Here is a 22,854-nt window from a genome sequence, read left to right on the forward strand (position 1 = left end):
TGTGTGCTCACTGCTTGGGAAGTGCCGGGGAAGGGGGGGGGGGGTTAGGGTGGTTTCTGACCAATTACTAGCATTGAGTCACTAATTTTTTGTGATGGGCCACATGAATACAACCAAAGGGAGTTGTTGACCGAACAGGTTCCCAGCCTGTTTCTTGACAGCTGTTAACTCTTCAGCCTGGGGGGGCTGCAAGGAGGAGGTGATAGGGCCATCTGGTGTGCGTGTGCAGCTCTCATCTAACACCAAGAAGCTGCCTTCCTCCAAGAGCTCCCGCCTGTCACCTCTAGCCATTTTACCCTCCATTATCTCTCTAGTTAGCACATTCCTCAGCTCAGTTGGTCTCTGAGTCTGGTACCAGATGGAGGTGGAAATGAGAGGAAGGACAGAACAAACAGACTAAACTCACTAAAATTTATAGAAATAATGATTACATGCTGCATTAAAAATCCCAGGCTGGCGCCCTCCTACAGCATGAAGGGCAGGTCTATGTTCTTCTCACCAGTGCCCACGTAGATGTAGCCACAGTTCTTAGTGCGGGGAGCATGGTAGAAGGTGAGGCCTGGCCAAAGCAGGCTGCGCAGCACCACCAGGGCATTGCCGCGTTCCATCTGGATGCTCCAGGACCCTGGGGAGTAGGTGGGCAGAAGGTGAGGCATGGGTGCTGCAGAGGCCCTCAGCTCCTTGGCTCAGGTGCTAAGTTTCCACAGGGGGAAGGGAAGACAATTTAATTAACCGTGCACTTACTCCTCCTGATTGCTTTTTAGCCATTTCACTGCTCATTAAAGCCACTTCCAGAGGGAGGGCAAAGGAAATGAAAAGAGGTGAGACTCAATCCAATCTGTTTTGTTCCTGTCAGCAAGTCTAGTTAAAGGCTGAGTGGGGGAGGAAGCTGAAGCCACAGGCAGAGGGAGTTGGGGCCAGGCTAGGGGAGACTTTCTGGGGGCTTCCTCGCCCTCTACTCAGGTAGTCACCTTCAGTGACCTTCAGGTCTAATGTAGTTTGCTCCACTAGTGATTTTGTGCACTCTTCCCCAGTCCCAGCCTCTGCTCTGACATGAGTTAGACCAGACTAGGGACTTACAAAGAAGTTGGGCTGTTTCAGGCCTCCCAGCTCAACAGCCCTTTCTGGGCAGCTGTTAGACAAGCCATCCTTGGTGGGAGGGGACTTAGGCTGCAGTTGATGGGCCTTTGTCTATCCTGGGTTCTGCCCTGGTTTTTGCTCCCCAGACGGGAGCAGTCCAGCCTGGGGCCGACTTGTGCAGCCATGAGTACTTGGCTGGAAGGGCCTGATCCAGCTCCAGAACCAAGGGAGGGAGCCGCTGTGTGGGAGGAAGGAGCCTGGGAAAATCGCCTCTGGATGCAGATCTGGAGCTTCTATTCCCCTGCGCACTGAGGCCTCTCCCAGACCCAGCCGCAGCTCTGCTCCAAGCCCTGCCAGAAAGGCAAATGCTTTGAAGGTTTTGGTGTTAGACCAGCCAGTGATACAGAGAACTGCGCTGAGGCCTTCATCAGCTGCCAGCTCAGCCCGGCTGCTTGGCTCCTGCCGCCCCAGCTTCCCACAGGCCTCTTCCAACCATGGCCCACCCTGGTCACTCCACACCCAACGGCCTCACAGTTCAGTCCCCACCCACTGGGGGCCACCCTGTATCCAAGAGATCTGACCACCAGGAACCCCTGGCCTTGATGTCAGTTGACCCCAGCCAGGATGCTGTCACTCGCCCAGGTCAAAGCTGGAGCTCTCTGGGAGTGTATAGGTTAGCTGACCTTGGCTTGCTCAAGGAGAAACTGGCGCAAAGCCCACCTCAACACTGTGCAGTGGCCTCCCCCAAAGGCCACCACCCCTACACGAGACAATGAAGTGAAAGCCACATTGTGGGCCCCAGGCTCCACACTGCCAGCCAGACAGCATCAAGAAGAGGTTCCTGGGTTCCCAGAGCTCTGACTGGAGCACTATCCAGAGACAAGGAGACATATACTGGCTAGGGAATTATTTTCCCTGTCCTGCAACTCCTCCCGGGGTATCAAAGAGTACCTCCCAGACCTGCCCTCAATTCCAGAGGCCCTGGCCGGTTGCTTTCCTAATCTCTCATTCCAGAAACATTGGCCAGAAGCATATCCTGAGGAAGTACCATTTTATAACCCTTCTTGTCACTCCAGCTGCCCAGAGCATCACCTGGGGGCCAGCTTCCTAGAGACAATCTCTCCCCTGCCCTTGAAGCCCATGATCACACAGCCCCCTTGAACTGAGAGGGCAGGCTCTGTGTCCTCTGCCCACTGAGGGAGGACAGCTTGCAATCTGCCTAGGCTGAATGCTACCCTGGAGAAATGGGATCTTGGGGCCCCCCAGTCTAGACCACTAGCATCTTGGCAAACCCTGGGCAAAGACCGGATCCTGACCTTCCCTCACACCAGCCTGCCCACCTAGGGTTTAGCCACCTCTTGCCTCCAGTAGATGAGAGGGCCTAGGCTCCTCAGCAGGGGCACCCCCTTAGGTAGCAAGTAAATTGACAGTGATGCTAGAGACACAGAGGCCCTGGGGGGAAGGGACAGTGCCAAGCAGGCAGAAGGGTGCTGGCAGAATAAGGAACTGGCATGTGAGGGGCCGGCCAGCCAGCAACACTGCCTCCCTCCCCCCTTGCATTCCTGTCACACTCCTGTCCTCTCCTTGTCCCCGGCTCAGCTGGTCGCCCAGGAAACAGACTCAACGTGCCAGTAGTCACGTAGCATCTACCTGGGGAGCCAGGCACTTGCTGTCACCTTCACCCACTTTTCTTATTTCAACTGCTGAAAATGCTTTTGCCGCCTCTTCTACCAGGGGTGAGAGGGGGAACTACCTCTTCACCCCTAGTGTTTCAGGTCACAGCTCCTGGTCTTTCCAAACCTCCCTCCTGCCCTCTGTCCCCAGCAGCCACTCTGCCCCCCAGTTCTCTAATTTGAGCATGTGGTGGGAGGCAAACCTATAAATCAGTAAGTACTGGGCCTCTTGGAATCAGCAGGAAGTCCAGGGTTTCCTGGGCCCCAGGGTTTCACCCTCTTAGTGGGGAAGATCCCCAGTAGGGAGTGCTAATCATAATTACATTCTCCTGCCCTCCAAGAAGAAAGGCGGCAAAGCTCTGAGATGAAGTTTGAGGGGGTGAATGGGCCCAGCTGCCCATCAGAACTGTTGTGGGGGAGGGTGGCACAGATGACTTAAACCCTTTCCTCAGACCAGCACCACACACAGCTTGTCAGCCGCAGGCACAGAGAAACAGACACGGGTTCCTTCTCTCAGCAGTCACTCACCAACGTCAAGGCCACAACATATGGACAAACCCCCTAGAGGCCTTGATGGGGTGGGCCGGTGGGGCGGGACCAAGTCCAGAAGGTGGACCCCCTGTCAGCCCAGCTTCCCAAAGGACTGAGTAGGAGGAGGCAACTGCACACCCTCCCCCCACCAGTAGAAGGCTAATCTTGGGCAACCATGTTCCCCACCCCTCCAACGCCCCTGTCACCCCTGTCACGGCCCCTCACCAGCCACTGCCACCACCACATTTTAAAGGCACCTCTCCAGGCAGGCAGGCCCCTTGCTGCCCTCTGCTGCCTGGATTGGGCAGTGCTGCTGCAAGCTGGCTTGTGATGGAGCCCCAGGGGCCCTACACAGGGCAGTTCCCTGAATCTGTAGGCTTCTGCCCAAAGTGGAGCAAGGAGAAGAGTTCTGCCCATCCCCAGGCCTCTATCGCTGCCCTGCCTGGTTCTCTGTGTCCCAGGACACCAATGACCTCTTTTGTGAGGCACCTTCTATTTTACATTTCCATTTCCCAGCTCTGTCTTCCTGTGCTCTTCCCAAAGCTCTGTGAGGCAAGGACCCTGTCTCTCTCATTCATGACTGCATCCCCCAGGTCATGTAGTCACGCTCAGTGGCTATTTGCTGATGGAGTAAAAGTTAAGGAGGAATGAATGGCAGATTCCTTCCTAGAAATTTGGCCCCCTTCCTGGTGCTCCATCTAGCTTCACCTGGCAGCAGCCCAAGATCAGAGAACTCTGCATCCACCAGGAGAATGGCTCTGCCCCCAAAGCTACTCGCTTCCACAAAACCCTACAGATCCCAGGGCACAGCAAGACAAGCTCCTGGCTCTGGGTCCCATCACTACAGCTCAGAATCTTTGAGGTCCCAAGCAATATCCTTCCCCTTCCTCTCCTCAGCCAGGGCTGGCTGGGTGGTACCTCACGGAGAGCAGGACCCCCAGGGACGGCCATCCTAAACTGTTCTTACTTAGAGGTAACACAAATCCCCCTGAACAATCGCTTCAGACAGAAAGGAAAAAGTGAACCTGCCTGGGTGGAAAACAGCTGCCAAATTCCATCCTTCCAGCTAGTGCTGGTGTCCCAGGGATCTCTTCCTTGGCCTTTTGGGTCCATGCAGCAGCCCAGACCAGCCTGGCTGCTAGCTCCTGGGCAGGGCAGCCTCCCAGCAGCTCCTTCTGCTCTTTCATTGGCAGATAAGGAAGGGAGTCTGGGAGCAAAATCTGTCCTCCCCTGACCACTCATACTTCCACTTCCATGCCATGGCCCCCACCAAGACATCACGGAAAAACTGGTCCTGGCTTCCTGAAGGCTTTCCAGTGGTGGTCCCAGGAGGAAAGGAGCTGGAGGCCTAGAAGCTGTGAAGTTTGCCAAGGCCAAGCCAGGAGCATCCCTCCCTTCAGGCCCATACACATAGGAGATAACAGGAGAGCACCCCCAGGGCTCCAGGACTGAAGACAAAGCAAAGTGATGGGGTGGACTAGAATGTGGAACCTGATCCTTCAGTCCTAAGGCCAACTGTTAAGAGTCCCTGTCCTCAGACATCTGCAACTACCCACCCCACAGGCCTAGATACTATTCCTCTCAGGGACCTGAGGAATTCACTTGCTGACTAGATGCATCAGGGTAGCCTTAGCATCCTTTAGGAACATTCCAGTGCTCCATGTCTTACACACCTTCTGTAGAGAGCCAGCTATCTTCTGTGTCCCCAAACTATCTCCTGTGTCTCCTATTGGCAGGGCCAATAGGGTGGATGGGGTACCCTTAGGAAGTCTTTGTGAGGCCCCCACACCCCACCTACCCTGCTTTGGTCTTCACTGCAAAGGCCCCAGCATGCTTCTGCTACCCTCATTGTACAGAGGATGGGAGTAGGCACTCTGGGGTCAGCCACCAGTTCCATGGCACTGTGGGGTAGTGCCTCACTGGCTGCAGGTGAGAAGGCCGAGAATTCAGCACCAAGCAGGGCTTGCCAGCCACCCAGATTAGGGGCATTAAGAGGCTTTCTTCTTGGGCCTCCCCGGTGGCGCAGCTGTTGAGCGCTGGGTTGCGAAGCTGCCCGCGGCCTCGGTGGCGCCGGTTCAATCCCCGGCTGCTCCCCGGCCACCGGAGGAGGGTCCCACATGGCGCGCAGACCTCTCCTGCCGCCCGCTGCTCCCCTCAGCAGTGTGCTTCGGTCCTTCTGCCTGCTCTGCTCCCCGCTCTGGCTCTGGTGAATTCTCTCGCCCTCCCGCCCTTCTGACTGTACATTAAAAAAAAAAAAAAAAAAAAAAAAAAAAGAGGCTTTCTTCTTCTATCCTTCAGCTCCTGGCTCTGGGTCCCACCACTACCATGCTCCTGGCCCCCTTTATCAACTGGAGATGTGCAGCTCCCTCCAGTTCCTAGCCAGGCTGGAGATAATGGGAGTCTGGGGAGCAGGACTGACTGGTGAGAAATTCCCCAGCCCCTATAAACCTTTATCTCTAGGGAGCCCCTTTCTATGTCTAGTGCGCCTTGACTTGGGCGCCCCCATGTGGCAGAGACCAGAGTGGCCATTCTTTCCTGGCAGCTCTTAGCTAGTTAGGATCTATGTCTGCTCATTACAGTAGCCCTGAAATGTCCTGATCCCTAGCTTTTCCATCCATCCATCACCACTGTTTTATTGGCACAGACCTGCTCACAAGCCACCAGCAGCTCCTCCTGTCTTGGTCATAGCCTCCCACCCCTTTGCCTTCTAGGTTCTCTGAGGCCTGACCAACACACCTCCAACCCACCTCTAAAGACTTTCTGCCAGTAAAAATAGTAACAACAATAATTTTTAGGGCCTCCATGGTGGTGCAAGGGGTTAAGCACCACACCGCAAAGCAATCCGCAGCCTCTGCAGCACGAGTTCAATCCCCAGCAGGCCAGGCAGCAACCCACACGGCGCAGCAGACCTCTCCTGTCTCTCCCGCTGTTCCCCTCGGCAGTGTGTTTCGGTCAGTCTGCCTGTTCTGTTCCCCACTCTGTCTCTGGTGAGTCCTCTCACCCCCTGAATCTCTGGCCTGTGCCCCAGCTCTTGTATGCATAAGTGAATAAATCTTTAAAGAAAATAAATAAATAAATAAATAAATAAATAGTTTTCATTTGAGTCCTAACTGTGTGTTAGGCACTCTGATTGATAAATGATAAATATATGTGCTAACTCATTTAATTCTCGTAACAACCAATGAGGTAGAAAAATACCATGATTCCCCTTTAAGAAAAGAAGAAATTGAGGCACAAGGAAATTGAGAGTTTTTTCCATGGCCACACTGCTAGTAAGTGACAGGCTCAGGATTCCCACCCTCACTGTCTGATGCCAGAGCCATTGCATTTAACCACCACCTACCCCCTCCTGAGTTCCAGCCCAACTCAGGATTGGATTGCTCATTGTTCCTCAATATGTTTCCCAGAGTGGTGGAGGTGACACTTGCCCTGAATTTCCTATGATCCGCTTAAAAGGAAACACCATTTACTTGAACCACAGTTAATATCAGAGCCCTGAAGTCTAACACTCTAATAATGTGTCCCTGAATTTAACTCTCAGTTTCTATTTCTTCATCTGTAAAATGGGGCTAATAATAGTATCTACCTTGGGCCTTCCTGGTAGCACAAGGATTGAGAAGCAACCTATGAAGCTGTCCACAGCCACTGCAGCACAAGTTTGATTCCTGGCCAGCCAGGGAGCAACCCATATGGCGCAGGAGACCTCTCCGGACTTGCCCACTGCTCCCCTCAGCAGTGTACTTTGGTCAATCTGCCTGTTCTGTTCCCCACTCTGTCTCTGGTGAATCCTCTCACCCACCCATGCCGCTGGCCTATACCCCAGCTCTTGTATGCATAAATAAATAAATCTTCTAAAAAATAATAATAGTATCTACCTTCTAGGGTAGCTATGAAGATTGAGGTGAGATAAGGCAGAGAAAGAGCCGAGTACAGTGCCTGGCACACAATAAGCAGTGTCGTTGTTTTCATGGGTTATCACCAGCATTGTCACCATCATCAACAGATCCCTCCAGTTCTCAGAGGGGAGGGAAAGAGCAGGAACACTGAGTCAGTGCCTTGGATGTGTCTTCTAATTGCTCAGAACCTGACATTTGTCCTGGGGTACAGCATCCAAGTAAGAGCATTTTCCCAAGCCAATTCCATCCCTGATTGCTATGAGAATCAAAAGAGACAGAGAGTTCCAGTATGTGGAAGCATATGGAAGACAATCCTACCTTTTGTCATTTGGCAAACGGTTACTGTGAGTTTACTATGAGCTGAGCCCTGTATGGGGTCCCGAGGGAGCCCCCACACACACCCTTAAGGACCCACAGTGAACAATTAACAATTCCTACTCAGGCCCATGAATAGAGAAGCATGGCAAGTGGCACTGCCCAGGGCTCTGACCCAGAGCAGGCCCAGTATCCTTGAAGTAATAGGCTATTACCTTTGGGGATGTCATGCTCTAAAGAATCCATGAAGTCCAAGGAGGGGTCAAGGTCAGCCTTCTCAAGCAATGTCTTGTTCTTCAGCTCAATAGGCTCCCTGAAGTGGAAGTAGGAACTGAGCTTCTTGGCTTCCGACAAGGACAGTCCTAATGAAAGACCCAGGAGGAGGAAGGCGTGAAAAGGCAGAAAGTCCATATCCATGTCATACGCTGGAACCCACAAGGCTCAATGCTCCCCTACCCCTCAGGCAAAAGGGAGCCAGGGCTAGTGGCTGGGAAGCTCATGCCAACCACCAAATGCCAGACCATTGGACTCATCCTCTCAAGTGATATGGCCACAGCTATTCCTTCTGAGGAAGAGAGCAGCTTGCTCCAGATTCCCAGACACGAGTCTGACTATGCTTGGGAAAGAACCCTCTGACCTTGAGAGAGACCCCCGAGAACTCACCTTCAAAAGTCCGATTGACATGGATGGGTCCAAAAGGGGTCTTAAAGAGAGCACCTCGGGGGATGATAGCCACTGCCTTGTCAATCTGGTCAATGATGGACACCAAGCGCGTCTCTTCCTTGATCTGAACCTGAGGAGATACGGGGAGGGGAGGGTGAGGGAAGAGCCACCTGCCAGTGCGCTGTGCACTCACCACTGGCCAAGTGCCTTCTACGTGACCATTTCACCTGGCCAACACAGTGTAGAGGCCAAGTCCATGGAAAATCAAGCCGGTCCTCCCCTCCTGTCTAGGGTTTTCTTTCTCTTAAATTGGTAATACAGGGCCTCCCTGGTGGCGCAAGGGGTTAAGCACCACACTATGAAGCAGTCCGCAGCCTCTGCAGCATGAGTTCAATCCCCAGCCGGCCAGGGAGCAACCCACATGGCGCAGCAGACCTCTCCTGTCTCAACCACTGTTCCCCTCAGCAGTGTATTTCAGTCAGTCTGCCTGTTCTGTTCCCCACTCTGTCTCCATGAATCCTCTCACCCCCCGCACCTCTGGCCTGTACCCCAGATCTTGTATGCATAAATAAATCTTTTTTTTAAAAAATGGTAATACAGGACCTCCCCGGTGGTGCAGCAGGTTGAGCGCAGCGCTGTGAAGCTGTCCACAGCCTCTGCAGTGTGGGTTCGATTCCCAGCCGGCCAGGGAGATTCCCACATGGTGCAGCAGACCTCTCCTGTCTTGCCCGCTGCTCCCCTCAGCAGTGTATTTCAGTCAGTCTGCCTGTTCTACAATCCACTCTATCTCTGGTGAATCCTCTCATCCCCTGCACCTCTGGCCTGTACCCCAGTTCTAGTATGCATAAATAAATAAAATAAATATTTTTTTAAAATGGGAACACTCTTCATGGCACTGGTGTGGAAAGATATCCAAAATATATTGTTAGGTTAAAAAAAAAAAACAAAAACCAAGGTGCAGAACTGTGTATCTAACATCTGCCATTTAATTTTTTAAGATTACAAGAAAATATATAGAAGTAAGTTATTTGCTGCAGTTTGTATCTGCATAAACTATCTACAGAAACGACTTTCTAACAAAATGACCTTGAGGACCTGCAGTATAGTTCAGTCCCCTATGTTAAAATGTAGATCCCTGTGCCAGAGACTATGTATTTCTAACTCTAAGGACTTGGGGTGCTTCTGATCCAGGCTACATTTGAGTAGCAAGATTGGGACTCACATACATGCAAAACGGAGACACTAATATCCCCCAGAGGAGGACTTGGATACTTGATAGACAGGGATGGCCGGAGGGAAACGATTATATTCCTTTCTATACTTTTGAATTTTGAATTGTATGGATGTATTAGCTAGTAAAACAAACTCGATTACAAAATATAAGAGCATGTGCACATTCCCTTACCCCAGAGCTCAGCACAGACCCCCTCTTCCCAGCCCCTGCCACCATCCCAGAGCCAGAGACCCAGGAAAGTCACACATCATCTCTACCCTCTAACTCAGGATCCCTGTGACCCTGGGCAAGTCACTTAATATCTCTACCACCTGGGAAGTTAAATAGCCATTTCACAGAGCTGTGAGGATTAGGAGATGATACAGTATCTAGCACACCCTAGACCCCATGCCCAGCCCGGCAGTGGTGGAGGTAACACAGTAGCTGTTGCCACTATGATTTCTATTGGGTTAAGTGTGGGGTGGCCCTCGCCCTCCTCCTCCTCCTCTGTCTTCACTCACCACTACTTCTTCATCGAAGAACTTTTCGCCTTCTTTCACCTTCTGCATTTCAGTGTGTTCATACTCATGTGAGGGGTCTCCCATGAAGCGGCCCTTCAGCACAGACGTCTGCAAAGCCATCTCCTCTGTGGCGGGGGGCAAAAGGCTCCATTCCATGCAGTTCAGGCTGCCAACAACATCTACATCTGTCAAATTCCAGCTCCCCCTTGCACTCAGGCTTCCAGCTGCCCCTTCTCCCTAGGGGTTAGGCCCAAGAAAAGCTCTTGGGTTTGGAATCGCATCTTTTCCCCTTGGAAGCCCTAAGTGCCTATGGTGCAGCCACCGCCACATGTGATACAAATGCAAGTTTATTTTTTAAGAAGGTCATAAAATTTTGTTTCTTGTCTGCTGAAATTCCAAGCATTTCTTCCTAGATACCTGAACTGTGAGATTCCAGAAGTTTCTGGAAGCTGATCTTCCCTCTGCCACGGTGCCCCTGCTTTGGTGGGCCCCCAAGTTGTGTTCAGACTGCCTATCGAGCCAACAGCACAGCTCTCTTGCCCTCTTTCTCAGGAGAGCCGGCCCAGGCTCCAGGACCTCTCCTCCACTGCAATCTTCAGGGGCACCGGCCAGCGAGCCCTTTCCCTCCCATCCTCTCGAATCCACTCAGGCCCAGCTGGCCTCTGCTGACCTTCTGCCCTTAACTTTCCCCTGGCTCCTTGCACAGAAAAAGTTTTCAACTTTCTAAAACAATAGCCCTCAAATTCACGCCACTCCGGAAAATGTTCTCTTCCTATCTCTCCTTTTTCCTCAGATCTGAGCAATAATCTCATAATAACAATTAGCCTCTCTGAAGCCCTTCCATCCCCCTCACTTTCACTCTCTGCCACTGCACTGTGATTTCTGCCCACACTACCCCAAGAAATTGCTTAGGAGAAGGTCATCCATGGACCCTAAAAGTTAAATGCATTTCCATTTCTGTTTCCTTTGACATCTCCCTTCTCCGTCCTCCAGTGCCCTGAATGTTTCCAGGAAACTATTCCCACCAACCCCTCTTCTCCCTGCAGTCTCACACACCTGACTCCCAGGCCCCCAGCTACTGCCTAGCTGGTATCCAGAGTCCAGCCTCTCACCACATCCCCGGATTGTCCCCTGGTCCAATCTGCTCTTGCCTAGATATTGCTGCAGCCTCATAACTGCTCTCCCACTTCCATACCTGCTCCCTCTTCAGTCTAATTTCCACTCCACTGTTAAAACCTAAGTCCAATCACATCCCTGTGCATAGTCTTCCAATTAACTTCTCCTTGAGCCAAGTCCTAATCCCCAACAAAGTTCTACATGATTGTCTCTGGCCACTTGTCTCTGACCTCATATCCTACAATGCTCCCCCATCACTCACTCCTCTCTTCAGTCACACTACCCGCTGTGGGGTCCCACAAACATGCTAAGCACATATGTGTCTCAGGACCTTTGCACTTGCCTAGAATTCTCTTCCCTCTGATAAATATATAGCTCACTCTCTCAGTTGCTTCAGGTTTCTTCTCAAGTGTTACCTTATCAGAGATGTCATACCCGACCATCCTATTTAAAATAGTATCCCAGGGCCTCCATGGTGGCCCAGCGGTTGAGCGCTGGGCTGCAAAGCTGCCCGCAACCTCTGCAGCACCGGTTCGATCCCTGCCAGCAGGCGAGGGTCCCACATGGCGCGACAGACCTCTCCTGCCGCGCCCATTGCTCCCCTCAGCAGTGTATTTCGCAGTCTGCCTGTTCTGTTCCCTGCTCTGGCTCTGGTGAATTCTCTCACCCTCCCATGCTTCTGACTGTACCCAGTGCTTGTATAAATAAATAAATAAATCTTTAAAATAAAATAGTATCCCGCCCAGTATTCTCTGTTCTTCTTGGGCTTAACATCAGTTGATATGCAATATGTGTGTTGATTTATTGTCTGTCACCTCTTCCTCGCCCACCCCCACCAACATACTATAATGTAAATGCAATGAAGACAAGGACTTTGTCTCTATTGCCAATGAATTCCTGGGGTCCAGATAAATGCTTGGCACATGGTGGGTCCAGAAAGAACATAAACTTATGGACTAAAATGAAATCTCTATTTTCAGTCTAAATTTCTCTTCTGAACTCCAGATCTGTACTTTACCATGGCTCCTTACCACCCTGCCCATTACCTGTGCACCTCACACCTAATTCACTCAGTCTTCCCTAGTCCTGTTTCCCAAATTCTCCCCCAGTGAATACCAGAACTTATCCAGCTCATTTAAGTGGAAAGAGGGGGAACCTTGACTTCTTCTTCATCTCCCTTCCATTCAATCGGTCCCAAGTCCTGCCAGTTCTATCACTTGAATCTTTCCAACCCATCCCTTCCTCTCCATTCCTTTAGCTGCCTTTTCCTTCTGGTCCTAAATGCTTAGGTACTCCCAGGCCATCCTGCCCACTCAGACCTGAGCAGACTCTCCTTGCTTACAGCCATTCAATGGGCCCCCCATAGCCTATGGGCAGAGTTCAAACCTCTTGACTTTTGGGGCCATCCAGTTCTACATAACACTGTAGGCTGCCACCGAAACGTTCACCTGCCTGCTGTTGTCCCAGACACTCCAGCCAACAAGTTAGCAGAACTGTTCCCTCTAATAGCATGTCCTCTCCTCAACACGTCTCTGGAGAACTGTGTTTCAGATCTCAGCCAGTTACTCCCTTAGCGATGCCTCTCTAGAACGTCCTGACTTGGTTCCCCTGTGTAAATATCTCTACAGTAGTTTTAACACATTTTGCTTATAATTGTTGGGTTACATGAAAGCCTCCCGCCCTTGGATGTACATAACTTGGAGATGTGGGTGGGTCTTAGCCATCTCTGTAACCTCAAGCCTAGCACAGGATGCATCCAATCAGTGTGGGATTGACACAAGGCTACATAAATGAGTCCAATGTCCTGCAACCTCAATAGACTACTTTACAGGGTGGTTAGCTCCCCATCGCCAATGGGGATGGTAAAAAAAAAAAAAAAAAAAAAAGACTAAATAGCCCTGTATGGTAGTATTTAGGGAAGTTTCCCTGGTTCCTAAGTCCTTTCTCTCCTATTCCCCCTGGAGTTCACTACTTCGGGCAGCGGCTCCCGCTGGGAGCTCACACCGCCACTGAAGATCCAAACTGAGTTTCTAGGAAAGCCAGGACTGCACCTGCCTCGCTACCTTGCTCCATCTCGGTTCTTGGCAGTGTCTCTACTATAAACCCACCCGCCTGCAAGTTTCTCCTGTTCCCATCCCTCGGCCCAGTAAGTGCCTTCCCAGGGTCCCGCCCCTTAGATTTTGCCCCCCCCCTACTTCCCCGCCTCTTCGGGCTTCCCTCCAGTCTCAGGGTTTCGCCCCTTAACCCTCAATCTTCTAGTTCCTGCCCCAGGCCGCCTCTCAGATCCCAGGATCCGGTCCAACTGCTCCCGGGAGCTCAGAGGCCCGCCCCTTTTAAGCCCAGCAACGCAAGCAGCCCTTCCCGCGCCCAGCGCCCTCCGGTCGGCATCCCCCGGCGCCGCCTGCACCTGTAGAGCGTCTTGCGCGGTGCCAGCTGGTCTTCACTCAGGCCCTGCGCGATGTAGTAATCGGCCATGATGCCGAGGATGCGGCCCCAGAAGAGGACCCTGTGGTAGCGGTAATCGCGCTTGACCAGCAGAAGGGAAGTGAGCAGCGAGGCCCGGCGGTCCGGACTGAGGCCCTGCCCACTGCCGGACGCCAGCTCCAGCGACAGCAGGAGGCTCTCCGCGTCCATCCCGCCCGCCTGCTAATCTGCTCAACGCCGGACAAGTTGCTAGGAGAAGCCGTCTCTATGGAGACCAAAGCTCCGCCCTCCCGCCAGGCCGGAAGGATTCCTCTTCTCCAGCAGCCGGTGGCCCAGCCCTCTTTAGACCCCCCAGACAGCCTTTCCCACCGAGCCCTTCCGGAAAGACTGGGCACATACAACTTACTCTTCTCCGAGTTGGGGACCTCCTGTGCTCAGGAGGTGGGTGGGGTTTGTTTTCCCGCTTAACAAAGTGTGTGATGGGAGGTCCCAGCCCAGCCTAATTCCGTAAGATACTTCCGCCCTTTGTAGACCATTTCACACCTAGATATTTATTGTGTCCTCGATGTACATGTGCTGGAGGCTGGGAAAAATAATACGACCGTGATAACTACCTGTATTATTTCACTCCAGTCGTGTCCCTTCTCAACTTCAGAATTACCTATGGAGGAAAGAATGAGACCCTCTTGAATCTATAAATTTAGGGTTTCAAGACAATCTCCCCCAAATCAAGTCTTACAGAATGGGGTTCATCCATTTTTGCAGTCCTCAGGTGTCTCTTTATTTACCTTCTATAGGTCTATTCCACTTGAAGTGACAAATGGAGACCTTTTGGGGGGCAAGGTGGGGCAAGGTATAAGGCCACAACAGGAGAGTGTGAAGAGAGATACAAAAAGGATGACATTTAAAAACTACATTTTCAGGGGCCTCCCTGGTGGCATAAGGAGTTAAGCACCACACTATGAAGCAATCCGCAGCCTCTGCAGCATGAGTTCAATCCCTGGCCGGCCAGGGAGCAACCCACATGGCACAGCAGACCTCTCCTGTCTTGCCCACTGCTCCCCTCAGCAGTATACTTCAATCTGTCTGTTCTGCTCCCCACTCTGTCTCCGGTGAATCCTCTCACCCCCCCCATCTCTGGCCTGTACCCCGGTTCTTGTATGCATAAATAAATAAATCTTTAAAAAATAAAAATAAAAGCTACATTTTCCCATCAGCTACCACTTACATATATCTATCTTGGGCCCCATAACTACTGTTTTCAGATTCAAATGGTAGCCACAGATGAAAGGCCAGAACCCCGCTGCAGCTGGGGCTCTTCACTGCCTGGGCTAAAGACTGTTCTGCATACAAACTGTAAAACACCCCGCCATTTCTGCTTTTCGGGGCCCAGACTTTTGGGAGCTATCCCATGAGCCCGCCAATGTGATGATTAAATTTTTCTCCGCCTCTCTGAGTGCTGCCTGATTTCTCTGGGAAAATGCCATAACACAACCACCTCTGCAGTCCAAGGTCAAACCCATAAAAACAGATTCTTCAGCAAGTTTGTCATGGAAGGAGATGGGCTTTATTGTTAATATTAACTGATCTTTTAATTTCTGGATTCCTTTGGAGGACTCATGAAATACGTGCCAAGCCAACAGAGAAGTGTCTAAATTTTCCAGATAATTACTTTGTTTTGATTGTCTAGGCATTGTTTATGGAGGCTTTTAAAACTAGTATTTTAAGGGAGTTGTCTTGGCTGAATGTGTCCTCCATCTCAAAACAATTTATAACGTCATTGTTCAACCCGCTCCCCCTGTTTAATCAGACCCCTCAGCCTGTCCTTTCTCAAGTGGGAGATATGACCCTATTCCTCTTCTGCAAGATAGATCAGACAATTAGTCAAAATTCTAGCTGGTGGAATATGCTTCAAGCAGTGATAGCACAGTCAAGGAAACAAACCTTTCATTTTCATTAATTCTATATTTACTTAGCACCTATGAATGGCAATTTCATATCAGGAACCACAATCGAAAGCCAGAGAAGGGAGTCCTGCAACATTCCAATGCTACCACCTCTGGCAGGGCAAATCTTGTTTAATTATTTCAGAGTAAAACAACACAGAATAAAAAAAAAACAAAACACCAACACAGGATGTACAACACAGTGGAAAGCACTCAATCTCTAGAGCCAGGTGGGCTGGGTTTGAATCCAGTGTCACTCAGGCCAGTAATTTCAATCTCCCCAAATTTCATTCATCTATAAAACAGGAACAATAAAAATGCTGTGCAAGACTGTTAAGATTAGACAATGTATGTAAAGTGCTTAAAATATAGAATAAAATATAAACTATTTTTATGTTTACTTAACAAAACATAAAAGCACAAAATCCTTAAAACATAAAAAAGTTTATATTTCTATTATCCATACTTATAGACACATACACCTCTATCTCCAACAGCAAGAGAGTGAGAATTATGTCTTCAACTTAAAATATAAGCAGGGTTTCTTAGGGACAAAGGTCAATGCTTCGTGGTTAGGGCAGAAGCAAGGCAGCGAATAAAAGCAAGAACAGGTAGCTGAGACAGAAATGTAGCTGAGAAGGAACCGCCACAGGAAGGAGGGCAGTGTTTGTAGAGACAATAGTCACTGCTAGAAGCCACCAGACAGGGCAGAAGGGACATTTGGCTTCAAGGAACTGATTAACAAAGGTCAGTGCTGGGGCCTCAGCCTACAGTTTAGTCACTTTGCAAAGACAGTTTTCTCAGCCCCCTTCCCATGTGACCTCTGCTTTGGGCACAGATACTTTAAGGATCACAAAAACCAGCAAGTGGCAAGGAAAGAATGTAGGGCTGGAGTTAGCTAATGAGGACTCCAGTCCCAACTTTCCTATCAAAAACTGTGATAGAAACTTGTCAAGTCACTTAACTTCCCATACTGGCCTGGAAGCATAAGAAGGCAAGAAGAAAGACAAAAGCACTCTAGCCTCAAGCCAGGAAAGTTTCTTTAAGCCAAAAGTTTCAAGAAAATGTAATACATTATCTACTCATTTTATATTTAATTTCATGAGTCACACCCATACTATATCCCTAGTAAAATTTCTGGAAAGCGCAGTAAAAAGCAGAAGAATCACCCTCATAATTGCGTCTATGGATCCATGATTGCTAGCCCATCACAAACAGAAGCATTTATCCAGCACCCTCTGAGAAAATCAACCTTTGATTCAAAGACGTGTTATTCAAAGATGATTATTATAGCCACAGTCATCAGGAAGTGTGAAGAGGAGGCAGGTAGGCAGGCTGGAACCTTCCTCTTATCAATAAACAAGAACTGATGCCATAGAGGGGAAATAATTTAGTCACTGTGCTCACGATTAAGAAGCATCCCCATTCACTCATGGAAGCCTTTCAGTGTCAACGGTGCCTGGAACCAAACATAATCCTCCCAGGCAGTGGTTGGCATGGCAGGACTGCCACAGGACAAGGTTACAGTCAGTTTGTGGCCCCGGCTGGGCACTCGGTAGTTGAGCTTAGGTCGAAACCAATCCTCTCCACAGTCGCGGTGCCCTTGTGCCATGACAATGGTGCCCATGAGCGGAGGAGCCTGCAGCTCACTGAAGGCATCAGCCATGAAAATGGCTCGGAAGAGACGGCGCAAACAAGCTGCTGTGCTCAGGCTCTGGTCCATGCTATCGGGGGCCAAGCGGGACAAGTCAAGCTCATAGAACTCCTTGGGGCTTAGGGCATTTCCCCCAAGGAGAATCAGCACTCTTGGTACTAGAGTTCGGGCAAAAAGACCCTCTAGGTGGCTGAGGACACTCTCCAGTTCTGTCAGGGCTTGTTGGCATTTCCTGCTACTCGCCTCAGCAGTGGCCCGAGATTTCTTCTTCACCACATCCTCTGCCTGTGAAGACAAAGAATGGTAAGAGGGAAGGACAAAGTAGAGAGATGCTAAATAACGCCCTCTGAAGAACCCTCTTGGGATGTAGGAGATTTATGGGACTGGCGTTCCCATTCAATGAACTGCCATGGCCAAAACACTGGGCTTTTTCAGAGAGAAATAGATCAAAAAAGGAAACAGAGTGAGTATGAAACCATAATATTCCCATGCAGAGAGCAGCAAAGACAAAATAAGGCACTAAAATAAATCAAGGAGGTTGGTAGCATGGTAGTTGGCAAATTTTTGTTGTCCTGGGAGTGGTAATAGGAATGAGGATAATTTAATCCAAAAATGGCGATTCTGGAGTTGGTCTTCCAGTAATACATGGAAAATTGAACACATGCCTATTTGTGCTGCCCTCTGAAATAGAATTAAATGAAGGAGAAAACAAGGGAAGGAGAATAGAGAGAGAGAGAAAGAGAATTTCCTAGTATAAAGAGAACTGAATAGAGAAAACAGTGGGCAAAGGCAACAACACATTTTAAAAAGTAGAAAGCAGATGGAAGAGTTCAAGAGAGCTGAATACCAAGTGTGGACAGAGAGGACACTTATGAAAAGCAAACTGATTCACACTGCAGAATCCCAGAAAAGGCTCAGGAACTGGAAATTTAGAGACCACAGAAGTCAAGAATGAACTCAATGAGGCTGAGTGAAAACTTGTGTTGAGGACTTTTAGATCACCTGCCAATTTCTTCCACAAGCAGAGTGAAGACTTTCCAGTACTGGTGTTTTGGGAGCTCCCCAAAGAGACCACTAGGCTCCCACCCAATATAACTGTAATGAAATCTATCTGCTCACAAGGCCCAGCCATGCACACAAGAGATGGCGATGATTCATTCTTAAGTATTCATCAGAGACATGAGTAAAGTCAGAGACTAAAACAAAAGGAGTTGCAGAAAAAGTAAAGCAGAGCAAAAGCTGGGAGAGTTAGACTATCAAAGTACTAGAGTGGGGAGAAGTGACAGAAGCATGGGCCCAAGGCATTCCTCATAGCTGCTTAGGCTCACTGGCCTTGACGATTTCTTAGACCTCCTTTTTTACCTGCCTAAGGTCAGAGTCATAAAGTCTTCCCCAACAACCAGTCCCCAAATCTGTGCCTACCTGGGGAGTAGGTTTTCGGTAGAAGTGCTTAAGTTGTTCATAGGGCAGAGGGAGTTGCTGGCGCTGGTACATGATATGCTTCAGAAGTTCACAAGTAAAGCGACAGCAGCCTTCTTGGCTCACAGGCCCTGGAAACACCACTGGCACCAAGCAGTCTCTGGGGCGAAAGGGCTCCGAGGGTTTGGGAGGTTCTTGGGCGGAGGGAGCCTCAAGCAGTTCTATCTGGGGAGTGTGGGTTTCCTCCGACTGCTCATACCACTCCATGTCTGGTAGGTGCAGAGGAATAAAGGAGAAAAGGAAAAACTTAAAGGCCAAAGTCAGTCTTCTCATTCCCGTTGGCCTCACCAGCCACCACCACGGAGGAGACGCCCCGACACAGGCACAGTCGCTCCGAAAATTCCCAGGATGTGGGCAAAGGTAGGGAGATTCTGGATTCCAGACACCAAGGTGATGTAAGTGACGGAGGGAGGGGCAGAGGGGGGCGTAGTGGAAAGGCGGGCGAACCTCAGACACAATGACGAGCCCCGCCCAGAAGCGGAGGCCCTCATCTGTGGAAATGAAAGAAAAAAATATAGCCCAGCGGGGTCCAGAACGGTGCCGACAGGAAGACAAAGTAGGGGCGAAGCAACAGCATCCAGGGCGGCGGGGGCAATGGGGTCACTGGGGCCGCGCCAAAGCCAGAGGGACGTCGGGAAACCGGGGAGACCGGCGAGAGGCCAAGTGACTGGAGGCGCGACAGCAGGGAAGAAACCGGCTCCCGGGCTCCCGGAGCCGCGGGCCCCACGCCTTACCAGGGACAGCGACCCGGGTCCGCACTCCCGGCTCCGGAGCCGCCATAGCAACCTCCTCCCTCTTTTGCGTTGGGTTTGAATAGGTGCCCCGCGGGGCATCATGGGAAGTCGGCGTCTGGACTTCCGGCTCTGCGGGGCCGGAAGCGGGGGCGCGCTGCCGCGGCAGTGAGGTGGCGGCTAGGCTGGGTTGGGGTTTGAGCCCTGCGCTCCTTCTTTAACACCCTCGCGCGGGTACGCCGAGCCCTTCCCCAACACGGAACCCGAGCGCTCTCAGCCACCGAGGACTGACTCCCGAAAGACACTCCCCTCGCGCCTCTGGTCTCGCCTGCGTTCACTGTGCACCTATTTCGTGCCAGACCCTGTCCTGGGTACTGGAGACTGTGGCAGGCCAGCCAGAGGCGGACGCTGTCTATAGACAATATACAGGGTGTTAAATTATAAAATGAGGCGTACACGCGCTGTGGATGCGAAGGACTGGGGTGAGACTGTGATCTGTAGGATGAGTAAGCTCAAGAAGATACCCTACTGGTCCTGGACACCCTGAGAGACAAGAGCATCCTCTATTCAAGGAATGAAAAGGGTACACATGGGCCTCCCCGGTGGCGCAGCGGTTGAGCGCTGGGTTGCGAAGCTGCCCGCGGCCTCTGCAGCGCCGGTTCAATCCCCGGCTGCTCCCCGGCCACCAGAGGAGGGTCCCACATGGCGCGCAGACTTCTCCTGCCGCCCGCTGCTCCCCTCAGCAGTGTACTTCGGTCCTTCTGCCTGCTCTGCTCTCCGCTCTGGCTCTGGTGAATTCTCCCACCCTCCCGTGCTTCTGACTGTACCCAGTGCATGTATAAACAAAACAAACAAATAAATAAATAAAAGCATGCCTCTATTAAAAAAAAAAATTAAAAAAAAGAAAAGAGTACACATTATAAAGAGTTGAGGCTGTGGTGAGCAAACACGAGCCTGATCATGCCAAGGCCTCATACGTTGTTAGAGTTTGCATTCGATCCTGTCAGGGGATAAAGTTTAAGTAGGGAAGTGACATGATTAAATTTACATTATATAAATTTAATCTCCATTGGCAACTGGGCAGAGATTAGATTACGGGGAGGATACGAGAGGAGGCAGGGATACCAGTTAAAACTGGCAACTGCAATTACCCAAGTGCATGGTGAAAGAGGCCTGAACTAGGTATTCACAGTGGGGTGGAGAGAACTGGATGAACCATAGAGATAATTAAGTAAGCCAATGAGCATGACTTGGTGTTTGATCTCAGGAAGAAGAGGGATACAAAAGACACTGCCATGAAGACAAGCATGTTTTTGTTTAATTTTAATAGCTCTATGCCAGTTGTGCCATTCAAAAAAAAAAAAAAAAAAAAGAGGAACACTAGATGAGGACCAGGTTTATTGAGGCATGGGTACGGAGGAAGGGTGAGTTTCAGTTTTTCGTAGGTTGCATTTCCTGTTTCAGTGGACAGTGAAAAGATATTTAGGAAAAGCATTAGGATTAGATAGATATATTTGAGAGCCGTAAGTATGGGAGTGGATAAGGACACTCAGGAAGGGTGTATAGAATGAGGATGACCTGGGTTCCTGAAGATAATAATGTCTAGGGGATGAACAAATAGAGAAAAGATGGTGTGGAGGAGACTGAAGAGTAGCCAGAGAAGCTTAAAGAATTAATGACAAATATCAGGTCATGGAGGTTAAGAAAGAAAGATTTCAGGAAGTAGTGTCCAGAGCTCAAAAAGATACTATGAAAGTACAAAGATTACCACACTGTGGTATGGTAATGACATAGGTGCTGGAAATAGAAAAAAAAATAATAAAAAGACAGTCCAGAAACTGATCCATATATCATATATCAGTGTGTGTGTATATACAGACATATACATATATACATATATCAGTATAGGATATGTGATGATATGATATGAGGGTAACTTTTCACAGCAAATGACTTGGGTCAACTCCCTATCCATCTAGAAGAAAAAAAAAAAGAAATTGGTTTCCATTACACATCCTACATAAGGATAAATCCCAAATGGATTAGGTATTTAAATGTAAAAAATAAACCTCAAAAGTCCTCGGAGAAAATACTGGGGGATAATTTATAATCTAACAGTGAACTTGGCCTAGGCATAACATAAAATATAAGATTGCCAAGTGTGAGTTTACAACGTATGTGAAGGTACTATATACAAAGAATGACTAATTGCATACCAGGAAAAATGTTTGTGTGTGTGTGTCCATGATATATATATACACACACACAGCCAAGCACCTCATAAGTAACCCCTCCAGGAAACTAAACACATATACCACCTTCCATCTCCCTGGACTCTGGTCTCCTGGAAGACATTGCTGTTCAGCCTACTCCTCTTCCAGCCTGCATTCCTGATGGCGGTAAGCCTGGTTGTTCAAGAATGGGATATCAAAATTGGTTGTCCCCTCCCATCTCTTAAATTATCCACTTAGGAGACAAGGGGACTGGGATGAAGTGTGAAATTGTGTGTTGGGGTGGCTGGCTGAAAGATCCTTGATGAGGAGAGGGCAAACATTATCAGGTGAGTGCAGGAGGCCCTAGTTATCAGGAGAGTCCAGAACTGGTGGTGATGAGAATGTTGGGGGAATGGTCTGAGTTTTCCCTTCCAATCCCCATCCTTCTTGAGATCTCTCACTGTGCCCTTTGGTCTCAGTGTCTAAGTAGCAGTTTCCCTGGTGGGGTTGCACCCCTGGGAAGGGCTGTCCACTGTAACATAACCTTCCTTCAGCTGAACAGAGTTGTGAAAAAGAGAAGTCACAGTTGTTTTCAACCTCTGAAGACCCCATAATTAGCTGGATCTGCTAGGCCTTTTTGCTGATTTTTGTCTTTATGCTCCCACTCCTTTGGGGAGTATGCCATGTTGACAGCAACTACATGATCAGTAACCTGCCTCCCTCCTTGTGGTCTTGGTGGAGAAACCATGGATTGCACCAAGTCTGAACCCCTGAAAGGATTACCAGAGGTAAGCCACTGTTGCTGCTTCTAGTTTTCCAACGAAAACGGAGGTCTGGAGGGAAGAGCTGTTCTATTTTTTGGTTGTATGAAAGCATGTTTCTGTTTGTGAAGAGGAGGGAAGTGGACATATTGTGAGTGGTGAGTCATGAAATAGACCTGGGGCTGGGAATTGAACCCTGGCGTCCTGACTCTCATACAGGAACACTAACTGCTTCTTCAGCCTGCCTTTCGAGTTCCTTGCACACTGGTTTATGTCGCTGAATGTGTTTGCTTTTTGCTGACTGCGAGAACCCTAAAGAGCAAGAAAGATGGTTTGGCAACAGTGTCAAAAGTTAGGGCCTCAGCCAAGTTTCTATTCCAGGGCACTTACTTCCCTCTTCTTCGCAGTGATTGACATAACCGGATCCCCAGCCCCGCCCCAAATAGGGGCCAGGTCCCTTCCACGGCCCAGTTTTAAAACCAAACTCGGTTGTCCCGGATTGGTTCAGCTTCAAAACAAAGGGGAGGGGTAATAGTCCCTTCCGGCATCCTCTTAGCCTTCAGGCAGCAAAACTGGTTTACGGGGCCGGGACTCGTGTCGCTGCCACTGCAGTGTCTCCGACGGCTAAAACCAGCCCC

The 22,854-nt window shown here is 49.9% G+C and overlaps 2 protein-coding genes across 5 annotated transcripts; both read right to left on the reverse strand.

The window, feature by feature from the left end:
* Positions 1–464: 464 nt before the first annotated feature.
* Positions 465–13,642, reverse strand: RSPH9 (radial spoke head component 9; the record flags this gene model as incomplete). 4 transcript variants are annotated; one of them, XM_084229098.1, is made up of 5 exons in its annotated part: positions 465–625; positions 7,711–7,857; positions 8,159–8,243; positions 9,893–10,058; positions 13,416–13,642. In XM_084229098.1, 5 exons carry the CDS (start codon positions 13,640–13,642, stop codon positions 465–467), a joined length of 786 nt encoding a protein of 261 aa, XP_084085224.1. The 4 variants fall into 4 exon arrangements, with proteins under 4 accessions (XP_084085224.1, XP_084085222.1, XP_084085223.1 ...); XM_084229096.1 differs by having other exon boundaries at positions 8,159–8,288; XM_084229097.1 differs by having other exon boundaries at positions 529–661; positions 7,671–7,857.
* A 3,162-nt stretch (positions 13,643–16,804) lies between these two features.
* On the reverse strand, positions 16,805–19,291 carry MAD2L1BP (MAD2L1 binding protein; the record flags this gene model as incomplete). Its single annotated transcript, XM_084258990.1, has 3 exons — positions 16,805–17,317; positions 18,455–18,720; positions 19,246–19,291. 3 exons carry the CDS (start codon positions 19,289–19,291, stop codon positions 16,805–16,807), a joined length of 825 nt encoding a protein of 274 aa, XP_084115116.1.
* Positions 19,292–22,854: the final 3,563 nt, after the last annotated feature.

Source organism: Talpa europaea, assembly GCF_964194135.1.
Source record: "Talpa europaea genome assembly, chromosome: 2".
NCBI lineage: Eukaryota > Metazoa > Chordata > Mammalia > Eulipotyphla > Talpidae > Talpa > Talpa europaea.